Here is an 18,397-nt window from a genome sequence, read left to right as displayed (position 1 = left end):
GGCCTTGTTTGCTGATTCTGTACTTGGACGGACATTGTAGCGGCTTCGTAAAGACATCTCATCACTTGGATGTATCGCCAATCTACTTGACAACGCTGCAGGGAATCCAGAACAGACCAGATTTCAACCGAGTCAAAGGCCTTCTCATAGTCCACAAATGCTAGACACAGGGGCTGATTATACTCTTCGGTCTTCTGTATAATCTGCCGCACTGTGTGGATGTGGTCTATGGTGCCGTATCCGCTCCGAAACCCAGCCTGCACCGGTGGTTGGAATTCGTCGAGTCTTCGCGCAAGTCGGTTCGTGATCACTCTTGAGAACAGCTTATAGACGTGGCTTAGGAGGGAAATGGGTCGATAGTTCTTCAGCTGGGTTTTGTCTCCCTTTTTGAAGAACAAGACGACAACACTCCTACTCCACGCCTCTGGAGTTCTCCCTTCAAACATGACGGCATTAAAAAGCTTTTGGAGCTCCCCTAGTAAGGGGTTTCCTCCTGCTTTTAATAGCTCTGTTGTAATGCCATCCTCGCCAGGGGCTTTTCCATTTTTGAGCTGTCTCAGAGCGATCTCGATTTCGCCACTGCTGACTTCTGGCAGGTCTTCGGTGAAATGGCGTGTTAATGTGGCTCTGGAATCCTCATATCCGAGATCAGGTCGAGATGCATGCGATGCGTATAACCGGCCATAGAAATTTTCCACTTCCAAAAGGACTGCCGCCACCGAAGAAACGACTTCTCCACTTGTTGTCAGCTTCGTCAAGTGGCTTCTTCCAAGAGATTGTACGAACACCTTTGACCCCCGATTCAGCTCAATTGCTCTTTCAATGTCAAGAGTATTGGAGCACCGGAGGTCGCGTCGTACGTGCTTGTTGATCTCTTGGTTTAGAGCCCGCTTAGCTCACGAAGTGACAGGCGGGTTTTCACGTCGTTTCTTCATAAGCCCTAATGTCTCTTCCGAAAGCTTTGCTTTCCTGCCCTTACGCTGCATGTTACAGAATCTCGAACTTTCCTCCCTGAGGCACATATTCGTGGTTCTGGTTAACGTCTGTTGTGGTTTCCACGGCGGCAAATCGGTTCTCCAAATTTGACTGGAACGTTTCAGATCCTGTCATGGTTTGGAGCAGTGTTGGTCGGAGCCTGGCCTTCATCAGACGGAAACGTTCGGCCTTGACGTTGATATTCAGAGAGCCTCGGACAAGTCGGTGATCGCTTTCGGTATTAAACCTATTGATCACAAAGACGTCTCTGAATATGTGCTTCTTGTTCGTCATGATGAAGTCAATCTCATTTTTAGTCATAGTGTCGGGGCTTTGCCACGTCCACTTCCTTTGAGGCTGCTTTTTGAAAAAGGAGTTCATCAAAAAGAGCCCCTCGCGTTCGAGGAAGTTGACGAGCATTTGCCCCCTATGATTCCTGCTTCCAAATCCATGGGATTCCATATCAAATTACGCTGCAACTAATAGGAGCGAAGATTTAATGGAAAATGTGGCAAATACGGGGAAAAATATTAATCTTCGAGGGCTTTCGTTCAAAAATTCTTAACTTATATCTTCCAACCACGCGGACGAAGTCGCGGGCAACAGCTAGTTACCTATATGGCTGGTTTTCTTATCATGCTGACATGACGCGACGTTTCGCGCGTAGGTAGTTTGTCCGAGAGGCGCGAGTCGCGGCGCGACGCGTCGGCGATAGAAGGAAATGAGCTGTAGTCTTAGTAAAGCAATGAGGGCCGCTAGGGTGCAAGTATGCAGCTCAAGTTTAGTGGGTAATTCAGGGTAACACGAATAAAAGCCTTTCGTGAAGGTAACCACTTCAAAGGGTTAAGTTATTGAAGGGGTTAACCCCTTTACGTGGTTACCATAATGAAGGTGTTAACCATTTCGCTGGGTTTCGAGGATGTAACTCGAACAAAAGGTAACACTGCGATATGAGTTACCCCGTGGACGGGTTACCCTGTCAAACGGCTTAACTCTAAAGTGGGGTTGTCCGGTCCCTGCTTTAATCAATTGTGAGTGGTGAGTGATGGGTAGCTCACCGCCTGATCAGTGCGTCTATTCTGCTATTTGCAATGGCTGATGAATGAATGAAAATTGGATTAAATTGACACTAGGTATTCGTATTATTCTAAGCATTTTTCCAAAACAATACCTAATTTAAAATTGAATTCGGGGCGGAACAGTGAAGGTCAATAGGTAATTACGATGCATTATTTTGTTGGAAAAAGTTTCAATTTCCATTCATACATCGGCAATTGTAAATAGAATAGAAGTCAGCAAACCCTGTGGAGCCCAGTAGGGCTCATGCCTGTCGGGGCAGTGGGATAAGGCTTACCGTGGCAACGGTAGGTAAATGAAGGGTAAAGGAAGGAACATGGGTGGGTTTTAGTCAGTAGAACTCTGACACTCCCTTCCTTTTTTTTTTTTTTTTTTTTTTTTTCCGGGGTGAAACGCTAATGTCTTCAACCCACGTCGAGGGCACGGCGTGGGGATATGTCGGACTTCCACCGACTAAAAACACCCCGGGCCCCTTCTACTGCTTTAGCCAGAGTCACGGGATCGCTGGCTAAAGCAGACTCAACCCAAAGCGGAAGAAGACAGATGATTTTCTATCAAAAAAAAAAAAAACGCGGATCCAAGTAGTTTTGACCCCGTGACGGTTTACAGTGTAGAACAGTGTCTGTGTCACAAAGGCAACAATATTATTCATTCGTATAAGCTTTAGTTAGTGCGAAAGTGAGCTCAAAAATCAATTTCTTCAGCTCTCCATCCTGTTTACGCCATTTTAGTTACGAAATCAATCAGGATTGGTCAAAGTTAAATTCTTTATTTCAATTAAACCACTTTTGAACGTCAAATATCACGATATCTTGAAACATCTCGATATCCACCAAAAATGCAGGTGTTTTGGGTAGGGTTTTCCGTAGACTAAAAAGGGACCCATATAATACGATCATTTCTTTATCTGTCTATCTGGTACTAAGTCTGAAGTCATCACCGAAAGGCTATCAAGTCATAATTTATTATTAGCCAATAAACCTTATCTATCTAATCATAATTCGTATGTAAGCAGAAAGTTTGATTTTTTATTTAGGTATTCTAACATCACTAATGATCTGTAAGCCATTAGATACTATAGCGTTATTATTTTTATGACCAAAAGTTACTTGACCGGCCAGTGAATATTTTTTTATTGGACTTAATTGACATTTAATCACCATCAATCAATAAAAAATATTTTAGTAAATGTTTGTAAATTGTCCATTTGTTTACCTACTAGTTCGCCGCGTGCCGGTCAGTAGATGATAATTATTTATTATACTTAAACATGATTAATGGCTTATGTAAGATTAATCGCTTTATAATATTAAGCTCTAAAATAATAATAAAATATGAATATAGTTCGTCTATATTTACGTTATTTATGATTAAGCAACAAAAATTCATAGTTGCAGACTATGCAATATTTTATTTATTAATTAATATTATTATACCTGTTGGTATTTACCAGATGTGTGATTTTGACTTATAAATAGTTCATTAAAATTTTTCGATGTTATAGAACACGTTTTACGCATATCACACAATATCGTAAACAAAAGCTTTCGTGTTCACATTTGACTCAGACACGTGACATTAAACAACCATTTGAATTTATGCTAATAAAAGTTATTAAAATAATGTGACTTTAGCAGTTTAGACGCGAAAATGTGCAGTTCTGTCTCGTGGTCGTTGACATTATTTGTTTTTATTTTTAAGTTCCTCTTTATACCCTATATCTGGTTTTATTGTTGTAATGCTTCTATTCTGTCAGATCTTTTTAATACCCCCGGAACTTAGATGTAATTTATTAAAAATGCTAAGTACATAAAGTAATAATTATGCTAATAATGACAGACTAGAATTAAGTAGAGCCTTCTGGTTTTATCTTTTTAATTAATTATATTTTTTAATCTTAATATTCTCTCCTTTTTTTCAGCATTCTTTTGACATCAATCATTCTTTTGACTTTTGATCCGAAATAAAGTTCTTGAGATGTAAGCTCAATTTCATAATCATGTCAAATGAATTCGCACTTTCACAATCACGAACTTGTAGGGTGATCTAAAGCGCATTGATAAAAAAGTAATTCGGTTATTAATATTAGTGTTCATTAAAGGCTGTTCATATTAAATTGATTATGTCTCGTGTGTACATTCACTGAGAGTATTTCCATAGTAGACACAGTGTGGCGAGGACGTGCGCGATAGATTGTCGTCCGTTGCCTTTGTCACACACTTACGAGAATAATAATAATCATAAAAATCGCATAAAATAGTTTACTATAAATTAAAAACAATTGCTAGTTTGTAATATTAAAGTTCAATATCTTCGTGAAAATTAAGTTTTTTTTTCGGTTGAGAATTACTATTTTTCGGCTTGAAAATGGATGAGGCCTATGCTCATATGAATAGTGATGGGAAAACAAGTAAGAGAGGCCTGGTGCCCCCCGACGGGGGATGGGGCTATGTTGTCGGCATTGGCGTTGGATTCACCTTCGTAAGTATTTTATTATAAACGTGAAAGGTTTTAGTTATCATTTAATATGTTCCATGGTACATAAACATTAATTTGTCGCTCTTTGACATCGTTTACGAAAGTTCTCAGTTCCTTCAATTTTTAAATTACTTGCGTGTGCGTTGTGTTAGCCACTATATTTTATTTTACTAACAAATATGTGCGAGAATCGAACCCAGGAGTTCTGTAAAAGCAAACCAAACTCCGGTAGTCTTGTTATAAATACATATTTATAAAACTTGAATACGTTTTGCATAAATGTATTTAAATTTACTTATCAGGAATTATAAATAGCCCCGAAATATTTTTTTATTACCGAGTTGAACATTTCTCACGGTAGATTCGTTCGATTTGATTGCTATTCAAGAATTGCAACAAATGCCTTAAAAATTTTGTGATACAACGATACAACTACAACAAAATTTCAAGCCTTTTTTTCTTTAGAAATATTATAATAATTATATCCTAAATAAATATTGAAATACTGCTGACAGCGTGTGTAATGCGTGAATAAAGATTACTTCTCATAAATGCTTGCTCTTACTCCAAATAAATGTCGTGATGGCCTTATGGTTTTACGCATGGGTGGATATGGTGCAGGTTCGATCCCAACACAGGCAATAGCAATGTGACTTTTTGAAAAATCTTTCTTTTTTTCATCGCAAGACTCCACTGACAAACGGTAACGGAAACAATGCAACATGATAAGACTTAGATTCCAAATATTGGAATTTGAATTTGTTTTCAGTAATGAAAAAAATAGACGAAACATTTTTCATGAATGTGACCATTTAAAATCCTTTTTCATATTATAGGGTATAGACTACTGAATACTGGAATTTTTTACTCCTTTACTCCTATCAGGTGAAGGTGATTTTTTTTTGAAGGATCTAGAAAGATGCTCAGAATTACTTGGAACTTAGAAAATTTCCTGAATTTAGTATTTACTTATGTTACAAGGCATTACTTCTTTCCAAATCCTGGATTCTGAATAAGCAGTTGCTTTTACCTACTATAGATAAAGATGAATAAACCTTTTTTTTAATTCATAAGTTTTCACACAAGATGACATGAGTTATAAAAATAAATAGGTTTTGTGTCCCTTGCAAAGGCTGTAACACGTGATTGCAGTCTTTTGTAAAAGTGCATTAACGACAATGGCCAATTCGTTACATTTATCGGGCAATCTTTTTAACGCTTTGATGATGGATTATTATAGATATAGCGCCACGATAATAGCGTACGTTAGATCACAATCTGTTTTAATTAGATGATAATGTTTTCCGATTTCTTTCTGTTCTTAAATGGTAAAGTCCGCAATGATAAACCCCAGTTTTCCCGATCATATTAATTGTTTCCCAAATAAAGATCTCCCTTAAACATAATTGAATGATCTAAAGAATTTATTTGGACGCTTGTTTTTAAACCTTCCTACAAATAGTGTCCAATGGTTTCACTATGCTAGTTAATTCGGTGTTAACCAAATCATTTTTTTTGTTGTTCGGAAGTCGCTCTTCCTTTGTCATAATTTACGATCTGAATGTGGGCTTTTATAATTTCTATTGGGATATTCCTCCTTTTCACTTCCTCTTTCTCTTTTATTCCAGTTGGAAGGTTATATTTTTTCTTGTAAGTCTATTTCAACGGTTTTGCCTTAAAAACCTGCAAAATTCTTTGTCTTCAACCATGACTGCACATATTAATACAGTTACTCACCTATCTGATCAACTCTATCTGTGGCTGTTTACAATTTAAGTGATCTTTGCGTTTTCGATAATAATCATTAATAAAAAAATAGCAAAAATAAAAATAATCATATTTTTGTGTTTTTTGTTAGTTTCATGATTAAATAATTTGTTGTTATGTTAAAAACAAATACATTAACGATGATATTTCAATGTCGTTGAATAACATTGTGATTCGATTTGTGATAAGGAGGGTTTTTGACACGTGCACATGGCAGATCTTGATCTACCTGATTCGTTATCACTTTGCAAATTAGGCAACGACTAACAAAAATAAGAAACTTGAATTAAATTTAGTAAACTCGCGTCGTTTTGACATTTCTTAAATGTATTAAAAATAGAAGATATTTTGTATTCTTCTGCGAATTTAGAATAAACAATCTTAAGACGGCCTAAGAAAGGTCGTTATACTGTAGCAATTAGTAACTTCGGGTACTCCGGTAATTAACTAGAATTATCGTCAAGGCTTTAACAAAATTACCGACACTTTTCGCGTCGTGTGATGTGACTTATATCATCATCGTACTTTACATGGGTTTCATATTGTGAAGTATGATTTTTTTTTTTACTTACATTTGCTGTTGGCAGTATAAGAAAGAAAAATCTACAAATTTAGTACAGTCCCACATCATACTCATTTAACTTTAATTTAGAATATTTTTAGCATTCGATTTTCTTTTTAAATAGGCCTTTCTGATTTTTGTGTAATGCTTTATGCTTTGAGAAACGATTTAAAATATATATTTTAATCGTTTTAATCTCTGTAGATCTTTATATAAAAATTTACTCCCGTATAATATTTATTTATCGAGTTCCCCCTAGTAGTTTCGGACACAACCGGAGTCACAGAATATAAAATAGTACTGAGGTAGCCGGAGTCCTTTACGAGCTGACGAGGCCACGGACAGACTGAAAAGATAATGTGATTGCTTTTTTTATTCAGCTTGTCGTCGGATATATCTTAATGACTCCTCTTAATCCATCGTAGAAAAAATAAAAATTTAAAAGGGTTTTAATATTCAATCTGAATGACAAATGACATGCATTAGGTAGGTATAGGCGAAGAAAAATTAAGTTAACAAACGTTACGCAATACTAGTTTTGTTAACGGTTCCTTGACATCAGCAACTACACGTTAAACAAGAAGTTTTACATACTTGTTATGTGTGATCGTAAAAGATAGACAAGTAAACAAAATAATAATATCTAATGATGTAGTAGTTTAGACTGAGGTCGTGGAAATTGTGCAATGTTGCGAAACGAACTCGTTTTGATCAAGTTCATGGACATAAATGATTTGAATCACATACCGAAGTAATATAATTATTTCTCAATAAAGAACATCTATGAACGAATTGATAATAAATATTATGAGACCAGGAAGTTTTTGATTTGTTTAACCTTTACGTAACAGTATTTTTTGGCAGTAGAGTATTACGTACCTATCCGGGAACTATCAATATTCCTTGTGCGGGTTCAGTCCGGCAAGGGACAAGATATAGTCCATAAAGAATGGAAAAAAACTGTAGTAAACAAGCATATTGATTTTCATTTCGCTTCTTATAAGAACATTATCTAAGACGATTAGGATCTACAAAATAAGCGCATAGATAGAGATTTTTGCTTTCAATTTTCTTCAGTTAGGTGATGCAATTTTGCGCAATATCAGATGATACAATATTTCAATTGTTGCGTAATATTTATTGGTTCTCAACATGTTTAAACAGAGTCCGGTTGTGTTGCAAATACTGCTTGTTAACATGGCAACGAAACTTTTTTTTTAAGATCAACATCAAATAATTAAACAGCTCTACTTTCTATATTGTTAAGTTTGTTAGTCTAAATTATCGATGAAATATATTTTTGTTAATTGACAACAATTTACCAATTTATATATGGTAATTAGGCACCTACCGTGAAACCGCAATGAACCGAGAAAATAAAAAAATATTCAGGAAGAGCATTAAGAACTAGTTATCAAATTAATTTTATCGATTCTATCAAGATAAAAAATATAGATTAAAGAAAAGTAATAGATTACACAAATAGGTATTGTGACCAAAAAAGCTTCTCTATCGGTTGTTTTCACGGCTACCCGCTCTATCGATTTTGATAAGATTTGATATTAGCATGTTATGATATAGCTTGAACTTGAAAATCTTTGTTAATATTTTTTTCCTCCAATAACCGGCATCAAATCAGAGAAAACCGCGAGTATAAGCTAGTATATCATAGGTTATCAATAATGTACCTAATTGTTCGAAGGAGATTCCCTTCTCTTAACTTTATAACATCGTAAAGTATAATGTTTTGACACGACGGTGCTTTGAATTGTACATTAATTGCGTACATTTTATTTATATTGTTAAATGTAATAACAAGTAATTGACCTACACTAGTCGTAAATGCGAGATAGGACGACAACGAGGGTCAGTGTTAAATGATACGGACTTTCTACTGAACTTCCGCAGACGACCATCACAATTTTATATTATTGTTATCTACTATACATATACAGCCTGTCTAGACAAGTGTGTATGTTTGGTTTCTCAGTGATAAACGAAACTTACAGGTACCCAAATTGACCCCATGTATGTTTTGTAGTGTATGAGTTGCAAGTCGGTCTAAAAGATATTTCGTGGCGATTTTCTCTATTAAAAAGCGAAGGTTGGCTGTTATTTCGATTACTGAAATTTCCCAATCCTGTTTCCAATAGTACAAGTCTCTGACTTAGGCAGAAATGACTGTATTAAAACTCGGGAGTTTACATATATTGTCTACAAAATATAAAGTAGGAGAAATAAATAGAATGTAGGTTTAAAAAAAACTCTCAAATCCTGGGATCAGTCTGAAAGCGGGAATGTCCCTAACCAGGACGCGGGAAATGTAAGCAAATTTCGCGTGCTACTCTACCATCTTCTGTGTGCATTGCACCAGCAACAATCGTCGCTAGAGCTCAATTGCAAAAATGTGGTACGGCTTTTTATTACTGTCAACAGCTGTCGGAGCGCGAGGCCCATAGCATTTGTTACTCTTGCAATCTCTACCCATCCAAATTAATAGTTCCACATAGAAAAGGTACAATCAAAATCCAGTACAATTACATAGATAGGGTTTTGCCATCATGTAGCAAAACCTATTTTTATGTAATTACATTACAATAACAAGGCCTTATCCTAGAACTGCAACGTTGTTTCCTTAATAATACCTGATTAAATCATTGTATGAAAGTAAAATAGATTAAGTTATAAAATGGTAAACAGAAAACATGATAATACGTGCAAGCATTGTCTTAACAAAGGTTGGATATTACAGTATTTATTTGTGTTTCTATACAATAAAAGTTATAACGAGATATTAGTCATTGTTCCATGTGTAAATACGGAATTGTTTTCGAGACGATTTTGAAAATACTCTACACCTATGTGTAGTGGGTTCTATCCCCGCATAGGACAACCATTTGTGTGACCTCCAAATATTTGTTATGAGGCTGTGTGTCCTTATATATGAAACTTAAATGTATGAGCAACACTACAGATTAAATACCTTAATTCTGTAGTGGTTTTCAACAGAAAAAATACATTTTCTTTTTCAAACTCTAAATTGTTTACACAATTTTATTTTGCAGTTATAAATAATTAACTATAGGCAACACTAGCTGGTATTTGATATCATTAGAATAGAAAAAAAGGTCACAAAAACTATAAAAAATATCTAGAACTTACTTAGATTTACTGCTTAAACGGTTGAAATAGAAAATCAACAAAAAAGTCTCTCAAATTTCAATAGCTACCGCAATATTTTTGCTATAATGGGTTGAAATATGAGATTTTGAAATCGATATCCCCGATAACGACATATCACTTATTTTTCAATTAGTTCTTTCGAATAGTGACAGTAATTGAATAATGTAAACCCCTACGAATACACAAAGGGCAATCCTCAAATCGTTTCCTACCTTGACAAATAACTAAGTCAAGGCTAAATGGACCGGATTATAGTCGTTTTTCGCTAACACGACAATATTATAAAACTCTTAATTTTTTTTTTTTTAAGAACTCACAATGTTGACTTCTTCCGTGATCAGAAGGCTTATTATTTTTACAAAGAAAGGCATTGGCATTCAGCGTGAAAATAATGCCAGCCTTCAGGCCACGTTGAATACACCACAAACTTAGATTGTTGAACTCTTCACCCTTTACCAATTATTTGTTATCAGAAGTTTTTTTTTTGGCTCTGATAGTGTCTCAACTGGGAAAACAAAAAAAAATATTTCAAGCAATCCGAAAGAAGTCCAGTAATTGGAATCCAAATATTAAGTATTTACCTATTATGGCTTTAAAGGTATTGATAGTATGATCTGATGATACATGGTAATATAGATCCATACTTTTCCTGCTACCATCATGTATTACGTAATGTAAGATAATATAATTTGCCATAATTAGTGCATTTTTATTTGTTTGCACGAATATTTTTAATTAGTGTAATCAGTTTTGTCTTTAATGATAATGTTCAACATTGCGTAACAACAGCTCTGTGAAAACCCATAATTGTATGAATAATATGAAGGAAAATTGAATTTTTTACAAATTTACTTATGAAGGACCAAAAGTTGAGCATCAAACATTAGTCAATTGCGAGACATATCTCTAAAAAAAGTAGTCAAGTTGTGCTTATCATTTTAAATAACCTTAAATATTTCCTATTACAGATGTTGGGTTTTGGGTCATCCAATGCTTTTGGTATACTGTTCCACAACTTTTTCTTGGAGCAAGGCGGTGGCAGCGGCCTGCCCCTAGTCATAGGCGTATACAACGGAGCTCTATCAATATCTGGTACGTACCTTCTTATAAAACCTCTTCAAAATCGCATTATCATTTCTTTCGTAACTGCCCACACGTTTTCGACGACTTTTGCCATATTTCTCCAGGAACACTCAACTTGGACTATTTGTAGGTACGTTCGGATGTTTATCCTTGCAGCCTTGAAGGTTTAATCGCCTCAATTCCCATTACATCATGGCACGTGTAAGAGATTTAGATGTCCGATCATTATTGGTTTATCATAAAACCATTTTTAACCTGTTAGACGCCCTTTTATGCTTTACCTGCAGCCCGCCTTAGACATTAGGACATCTTTTTCTTGTTAGATGCTGTGAGAATTTTAAATATGTAAAAAGATAATTATGAACTCATCGGTAAAAAATTTGCCTTTATTTTAAGACGTGGTGTATTAATATATTGAAAAAGAGTGCTGGGTTTTATTGCCAGTTCTTCTCTTTTCTACTTATTCTGTAATCTAATGTTTCCGCCTATTGTAGGCCTACTAAAGATAAATTTTGCATCCAAAAACTGTGAAGCTAAAACTTGGGAATACACTAAGTGTTCTCTTGTATCCAGATCTCTTCTATCAGAGGTTATGATTTAAATATTCAACAAACTTTTACCAAAATTTGCTGTATATATGAAAAAAGCCGACAGAGCCAAATGTCGGGAAATCTTCAAGTCAAATAGCATACGCTGAACACATGTCACTTGATGACCACACAGGTCCACCATTCATTACTAAACCTAATTTATTCTATTAACGGATACCAAACTGTTTAATTCCAACTAGTTCAAGTATCGATCGAGGCTCAAGTTACAATTTCTAATTAAGGATAGACAATGTAGCACAGCTCAAATCGTTTAATCAAGTCGGATTGGGCAAAGAGGCCGATACTTGGCAACAATGTTTCACTGACCTGCTTTGTGGGGTCTTAATCTTCAATCATTACATTGTTCTAATAAAAAGGTTCTTTATTGATGACGGATTGGTCACTGAACTTAGAAATTAGCCTTTGTTACCATCCTGCATACGATATAATACGTCATCATCATCTAAAAAAAATATTTACTGCTAATTCTATTTTCTTTGGCTCCGAACTCAAATTTTCATTTGAATGAAGATTCCAATTGTAAAGGCTTACAATTGGAATCAATTTTAAGACGCAAACTCAATAACACTGGCTTGAATCTATAAATCCAATTCCAGTGTACGTAATGTAGGTGTCCTACTTATAATTCGTTTTCGCGCTATTCAAACCTCACAAACGTCGAACAGACTATTGTTGCAAAATTGTAAATAATATTTCCAACGGTTACAACATTCATGTGGAAATAAGATCAAATACCATTATGCTAGTCCAGATAAAATATGGTTTTGGTCCTTTGTACACGAGGCAACGAAATCAAGGCAATTTTCTAAGACATGCTGATGAATAATCGTCTCCGAGTTTGTATGGTAGTGATTTATTGTCATCGCGTGTCCAATTTTTGTACCTCAAAACGGCCTTTAAGCTGCATTTTCAATAACGATTGACTATCACGTTATAAAGGATTAATAGATTCTATCTGCGTAGTCTTATATTCATCGATCATGTTATTTACTGATATTTTGACTTAATTTCGTGTGCTGTGATGATAGCATTTTTTGACTTGAGCAATGCCCACAATAAGTTACCTACTCCTTCACCTATTAATATTTTTCTTTTGTTTTAGGTTTTCTGGGTGGGATTGCGTTAAAGCGGTACTCGTTTAGACAAGTGGGGTTAGTAGGAGCTGGTCTCTTCGTTCTCGGCGATGCACTCACAATCTTCGTTCATAAAACTTACCAATTGGTCTTCACATTTGGAGTCATTAGAGGTAAGATAAAATTTCTGGATATAACTATAAGCGTTGTATTTCTCTTGACGGCAATTGTCAACTGCCAACTGTTTTTCACGGTGGCTGGTCTTTTAATATATAGAAGAAGAAAAATATCTACTAGAGATTTTTGTTAAATGGTAGATGAATTTATTCTTGCAGGCGGTATTTTTACTATTATATAAAAAATATATATAATATATATAAAAAAACACTCGATACAGACATAATGAGGACGAAAGAGTTTTGAATCGATTATAAATTATGAATCATTTAAAAGTACTCAATCACAAAACGAATTGATAAAGAATCTGCACTTTGCATCCATAGTTCTATATTTTATGAATGAGATTTTTTATTTCAACAATCTTTCATTCATCTCTGGTCGCTCGCATATAAGCAGTATGCGAACGACCTAAAATAATTAAAGCATTAAGAATAAGAAATATGTTCTTTTACATAAATATGGTACATTGCAATATTATTCGAATACCTACTGGCTTTTATGTATTCAATGCAGGACTTTCATTAAGCTTCACAATATCAATAATAACATTGTAACAGATGTTTTTTTTTTAAATAGAATTAAGGTTTGTTTTTTGAGTTTTTATACACACCTTTTAGACTGTTACTTTATCCATTCTTATTGTTATTCTGTTTTCATTACTTACAGGGGCTGGCTTCGGTGTGATGATTCCAGTCAGTTTCACCGCTTTCAACTGTTATTTCACAAAGAAGAGGACAGCAATGATGAGCGCTAACCAGGCTATGAGTAGTTTGGCTTCCATCACGTTCCCAATGCTTGTGACGTTCTTACTAACGGAGTATGGGCTGAGATGGACGTTAGCTCTTATTATGGCAGTAGATCTGCACTTGGTCTTTGCTATGCTGGTCATGCATCCCGTTGAGTGGCATTTGATTGAATCTAATGAGCCTGTCGAAAAAGGTGAGGCTTGCTCTACTTGGATTTAATGCATTTTACAGACAATTTTTTAGTGTCCGAGATTTCTCGTTATTTGACTTCTATGTTGCCAAGAACTCCTCTCTGAGATTCGAACATAGCCACTTAGCACCAATTCCCAGTTAATAAGCAACCTACAGTGATAGTCAAAAAAGCTTATGATTAATTTCCGAAAACAACGATTCTTATAGAACTTTCCGTATATTTTCGGATTTAATTCGATAGGCGACTTTCTGACTGAAAACTCAAATGTATATTTCAATTTCCAGAGTTAACCGATTTAAACGATATGAAAAATAAGCCTGCAGAGAATTACGACGAGTTCTCAGTAAGGATGTTACCAGCTGGTGAAGAAGATGACGAAATAAAAAGTGTGAGAAGAAGAAAGAAGGAGTCCTTTAGAATGAATATAGTGCAAGTATTTTTACATATTATTCCAAAATTCAAATACCTAATCTCCGTGGCAACAAATCGCAGGAGTCAAAGATAATAGTCGTTATCGTCGCAAGGAATATTTTCAAGTACTGCCCCCTTTCTTCTAGGCTACTTATGCTGATAAAAAGCTTTATCTTCGCTCGGTTTATCAAGTAATTTCTGTGGTAATCATTCTAAGGTCTATAAACTCCGTTGATGCGAGCTGAATTGTTGTGAGTTCTAAATGAAATCTCACAGATATAACTGGACATAGCTCATCTATCATTATTAAAATGAATCTTTAACAGTAGAGAGTTACCCAGTTATCGCCCCATGGGGTAAATTACTACACAGATATTATGTACTAATTATTGCTGGCGCTGATAAGCGTATCATCAATATGTTTTCATTATTAAATCTAATTATATCAAATATCAAAGTTAATTGCTTTATGTGCGATAATGTTATCACTATCGCCATCTGGAAGTATCTTAATGGTTATCGTATCAAAGTAGATCAAGATAGCATTTTGAAATCTAGCGTTAGCGTCGATCACGGATCTTAAAAGTCCAGATTGCTATGACGCATGAAAAATAAGGACATTACGGTCATTACCTCTTTATTATATAATTTATCAAAACTAATTGATCTGATAGAGTCTTACGCCATGACATGCTAGTCATGTCAAACTATTTTCAGGGTTCTGATATTGTAACTGACCATGCGGCAAAATGAGCTTAATAAATTATTTTAATTTGTTTATTTCTATTCCTGTCAATTACCGATTTGAATATTTCCCGTTTCACATTCACCATTCGGACCCAAGAAAGCCACTACAAAAGATTTGCCAAACCGCTTGAACTGTTGAGACTAATTCAGTATAGGATAAAATTGCAGGTTATTGTTTAACCCTAGCTGACAATAGTTCAATATCATCTGATTTTGAAGAAAAGTCGTCCAATAATTCTGTAATGTGTTTCAATCAAAATAATTTCCGACTTTTAATTACAGAAAGATGGTGTGTGAAAACGTCGAATTTGATTTACTGAAGGACCCCAAGTTCGTCAGCACTTTAATTGGTCTTGGATTTGCCTTCGTTTCTGACGTGACGTATCTAGCAATGGAACCCATGCTTTTGTTTTCTTATGGATTCTCTAAGGTACGAATTAATGTATTGTTTTATCTAAATTACTTGATTTTGTATCTTTTAAAAATAAATTATAATTGACATTGGCGTGCAATTGGGTCCATCTGATGTCTACCTAATGCGGCTAAGGCCGGCCTTTCCACTTTCTTAAAGATAAAAAAGATTTTGGATAACGACTAAATTGGATGGGAATACTAAGTTCTATACTAAAATCAACCCCAGAAATGGAGGCGCTAATATTTTAGCTCCACTCAATTATTTTTATTTTAAGCCTTAAATCAGATGAGAAAACCTGCCGCCTGTTATTTCGTCCATATTGTTCATGAAGATTCATGAGGAAACCCATTCCAATAACTATTTCTTACATTTCAGATGGAAGTGGCCACCTGCGTGATGGTGGGTGCGATATCAGACTTGGCAGCTAGATTATCGTTGGCTGTCTTCACCTTATTCTTCCCTGTCGACAGTCGACTAATCTTCTTTGTAGGAACGTGCATCACTGTGGTACTGCGTATCGGTGAGTTCACTTAAAATAAATACGCTAAAAATATACAGTTTGTTAAAAAATTTCATTAAAAGATATTTTTTCATGTTGAGACCTCGTGACGTGACGATCGTCTTAAAGATATAATGGAGTCTCATTTAAAAGATAATGGTTATCTTCTGATTCAGTCACTATGCAACAAACTGTGATGACTCTAAGCTACGCCCCCTTTCAGGACAGACACGGCAAAGCTTTCTCGACTGTGGATGCTTATGGCCCATATTACAAAATGATCAAACTTACAACATAAACATAAGATCTTAATTTTCTTATTTTCAGCGTTGGTGAGTTCTAACGCCCTTTGGTTCGTCTTTGTTATGACGGCCATATCTGGGCTGGTGAGGTGTTCCGTCCAGGTCCTGTTTCCTCTGGTGTTGGCATCAGCAGCACCGGATCGGTTCCCAGCAGCTCTTGCATTACACATACTGTTCTCTGGAACACTTATGTTGCTAGCTGATCCTATTATCGGTAAGTTTTATGTGTTAACGTAAATTTCTAGTTCATTACTTTCGGTATTAACTGTTTAGACCCCTGTTTCTATTCCTGCTCAGTCTGCTATGACATCAGGATGTACTTCAATTACTTAGGTATATTTTATGCTTAATAAAATTTCTGATACTTTTCCATGGGCTCATGGTTGTTTCTTTTAGTTTTTGTCCCTCAGAAGTTATAGACCAGCCAAAAACGATATCATATATGTTTTAGTATAAATACAAGTTCGCAATTTGTTTTACCTTTTGAAGTCCAAAAGCTATGTTTCAAGTTGTATGTTTATTTTTCTTTATTTGTTTCAGGTATCGTATATGAAGTAACGGGCAGTTACGTTTACTGCTTCTTCGCGATGAGCTTCTGCTGTTTAGTGTGTGTCGTGCTCTGGACTATTGAATACATAGTATACCGTAAAGGCACAACTAGATCGTAAGATGAACAATCAGTATTAATAGAGAGATTAACCAATTATAAAAACGTTGGACTGTGTATGTTTAAATTGTACTGTGATTTTTAGAGGAAAAGTTGCGGTTTTAAAACAGAGAGTGATAAATGTCGATAAATGAATTTGTATGATAGCACGTACGTTAAATCGTGCAATCGATTCAAATGATAAAATTTTATTTGCATACCTATAGTTTGTAATTAAGGTCACGCTTTAATTCTTGCCTAGAATTAAATGCTAAGTTTAAAAAAGATCCTACTTGATAGACTTATAGTTTTACACAACAAAACAGTGTCTTTTCTTGTTAGTTATGCCTTAAGACTTTTATACTCAACTATGTAAAAAGGTGTAAGTTACATTATATTAAGGGGGAAATTATCAGTTCATCAAAATATTTTGCATCGAATTTAATTTTGCGGAAAACTATTAGTCGTTATTTTTGCTAAATGTATTGTTGGACATATGTTTTGATTGCCAAAGTGTTGTAATAACGTTTCGCCGAAACGCAAAATATTTTTTTTATTAGACCAAATCTCTTTTTACCTATTTAAACGAAAATATTCATATTGATAATCGGTCAAATCAGACTGTAGCGAAACGTTAAGCAGAGGAGAAAATTATAATCTAAACATTTTTGGGAAAAAATAAATTCGGTCAAACATTTTTCAGCCTTATGATACATAGGTGTCCATAGTAAAAAAATATATATTTTTAAAATCAGTAATTATTCTCTCCATAGAAACGTATTATTTTTTTAAAAGCCTTTATTTTGTGGACAGTGGTTTTTTTGCGCTTTCTGTTTAAGTGTAGATATTTTTAATTTCTCTTAATGAATGATAAATTTAAGTATTTCGTTATTTTCTAAGTAAATGTACTAAATACCAAAGATAAGTTTATATTAAACATATTAACAATTACTTTTTATAAATTATTCTTAGGCGTCGACGATCAAAAGTGATGCCACTTCGACAAAAAAAAGCGTTCCATATTATGTTTTAATTAAATTTAGACCTTAACGTTTAACGCTAAGTGTTGAAAGTGCTTTGTAAAGGAACATCATGCTGAGTGAATGAATTTTCCTATTTTTCTTTCGTTCGACTTGACGTCAACGTAACAGTGCACTTCTAGGGATTACTTAGTGTATTGTTAAAAAAGAAACTTAATTTGTCCAGAATTAGCTGTGTATTGAACAAATGTTGCCTCGCCTGAATTAAAAACATTGTAAAAATATTATATCTAATTTTAGTTTAGTAATTTTGCACTTTTGAAATGAGATTTCTGTGTCACCTAGTTTTATCTTTTAGAAATGTATTATTTTGTACCAGATATTATAAATTAATAACTTGATAAAAATAAGATGTTTTATTGCATTTTGTTATTGTTTTTTTTTTCAAAACTTAGACTCGACTGTCATA

At 34.7% G+C, this 18,397-nt stretch overlaps 1 protein-coding gene across 1 annotated transcript; it reads left to right on the top strand.

The window, feature by feature from the left end:
- Positions 1–4,188: 4,188 nt before the first annotated feature.
- On the top strand, positions 4,189–18,352 carry LOC113508476 (monocarboxylate transporter 9-like). The gene is made up of 9 exons (XM_026891545.1): positions 4,189–4,533; positions 11,011–11,134; positions 12,839–12,982; positions 13,656–13,928; positions 14,213–14,357; positions 15,369–15,516; positions 15,877–16,021; positions 16,328–16,516; positions 16,843–18,352. Exons 1-9 carry the CDS (start codon positions 4,420–4,422, stop codon positions 16,968–16,970), a joined length of 1,410 nt encoding a protein of 469 aa, XP_026747346.1. The 5' UTR covers positions 4,189–4,419; the 3' UTR covers positions 16,971–18,352.
- Positions 18,353–18,397: the final 45 nt, after the last annotated feature.

Source organism: Trichoplusia ni, chromosome 2 (genome assembly GCF_003590095.1).
Source record: "Trichoplusia ni isolate ovarian cell line Hi5 chromosome 2, tn1, whole genome shotgun sequence".
NCBI lineage: Eukaryota > Metazoa > Arthropoda > Insecta > Lepidoptera > Noctuidae > Trichoplusia > Trichoplusia ni.
This window is presented reverse-complemented; position numbering and strand designations above follow the sequence as displayed.

What these genes read in the sequence shown, in the direction of transcription:
- LOC113508476 (XM_026891545.1), top strand. Translation starts at nt 4,420, where the DNA reads ATGGATGAGGCCTATGCTCATATGAATAGTGATGGGAAAACAAGTAAG. An exon ending in CACATTTGGAGTCATTAGAG is followed by an intron (nt 12,983 to 13,655) that starts GTAAGATAAAAT and finishes CATTACTTACAG; the next exon opens with GGGCTGGCTTCGGTGTGATG. An exon ending in CACTGTGGTACTGCGTATCG is followed by an intron (nt 16,022 to 16,327) that starts GTGAGTTCACTT and finishes TCTTATTTTCAG; the next exon opens with CGTTGGTGAGTTCTAACGCC.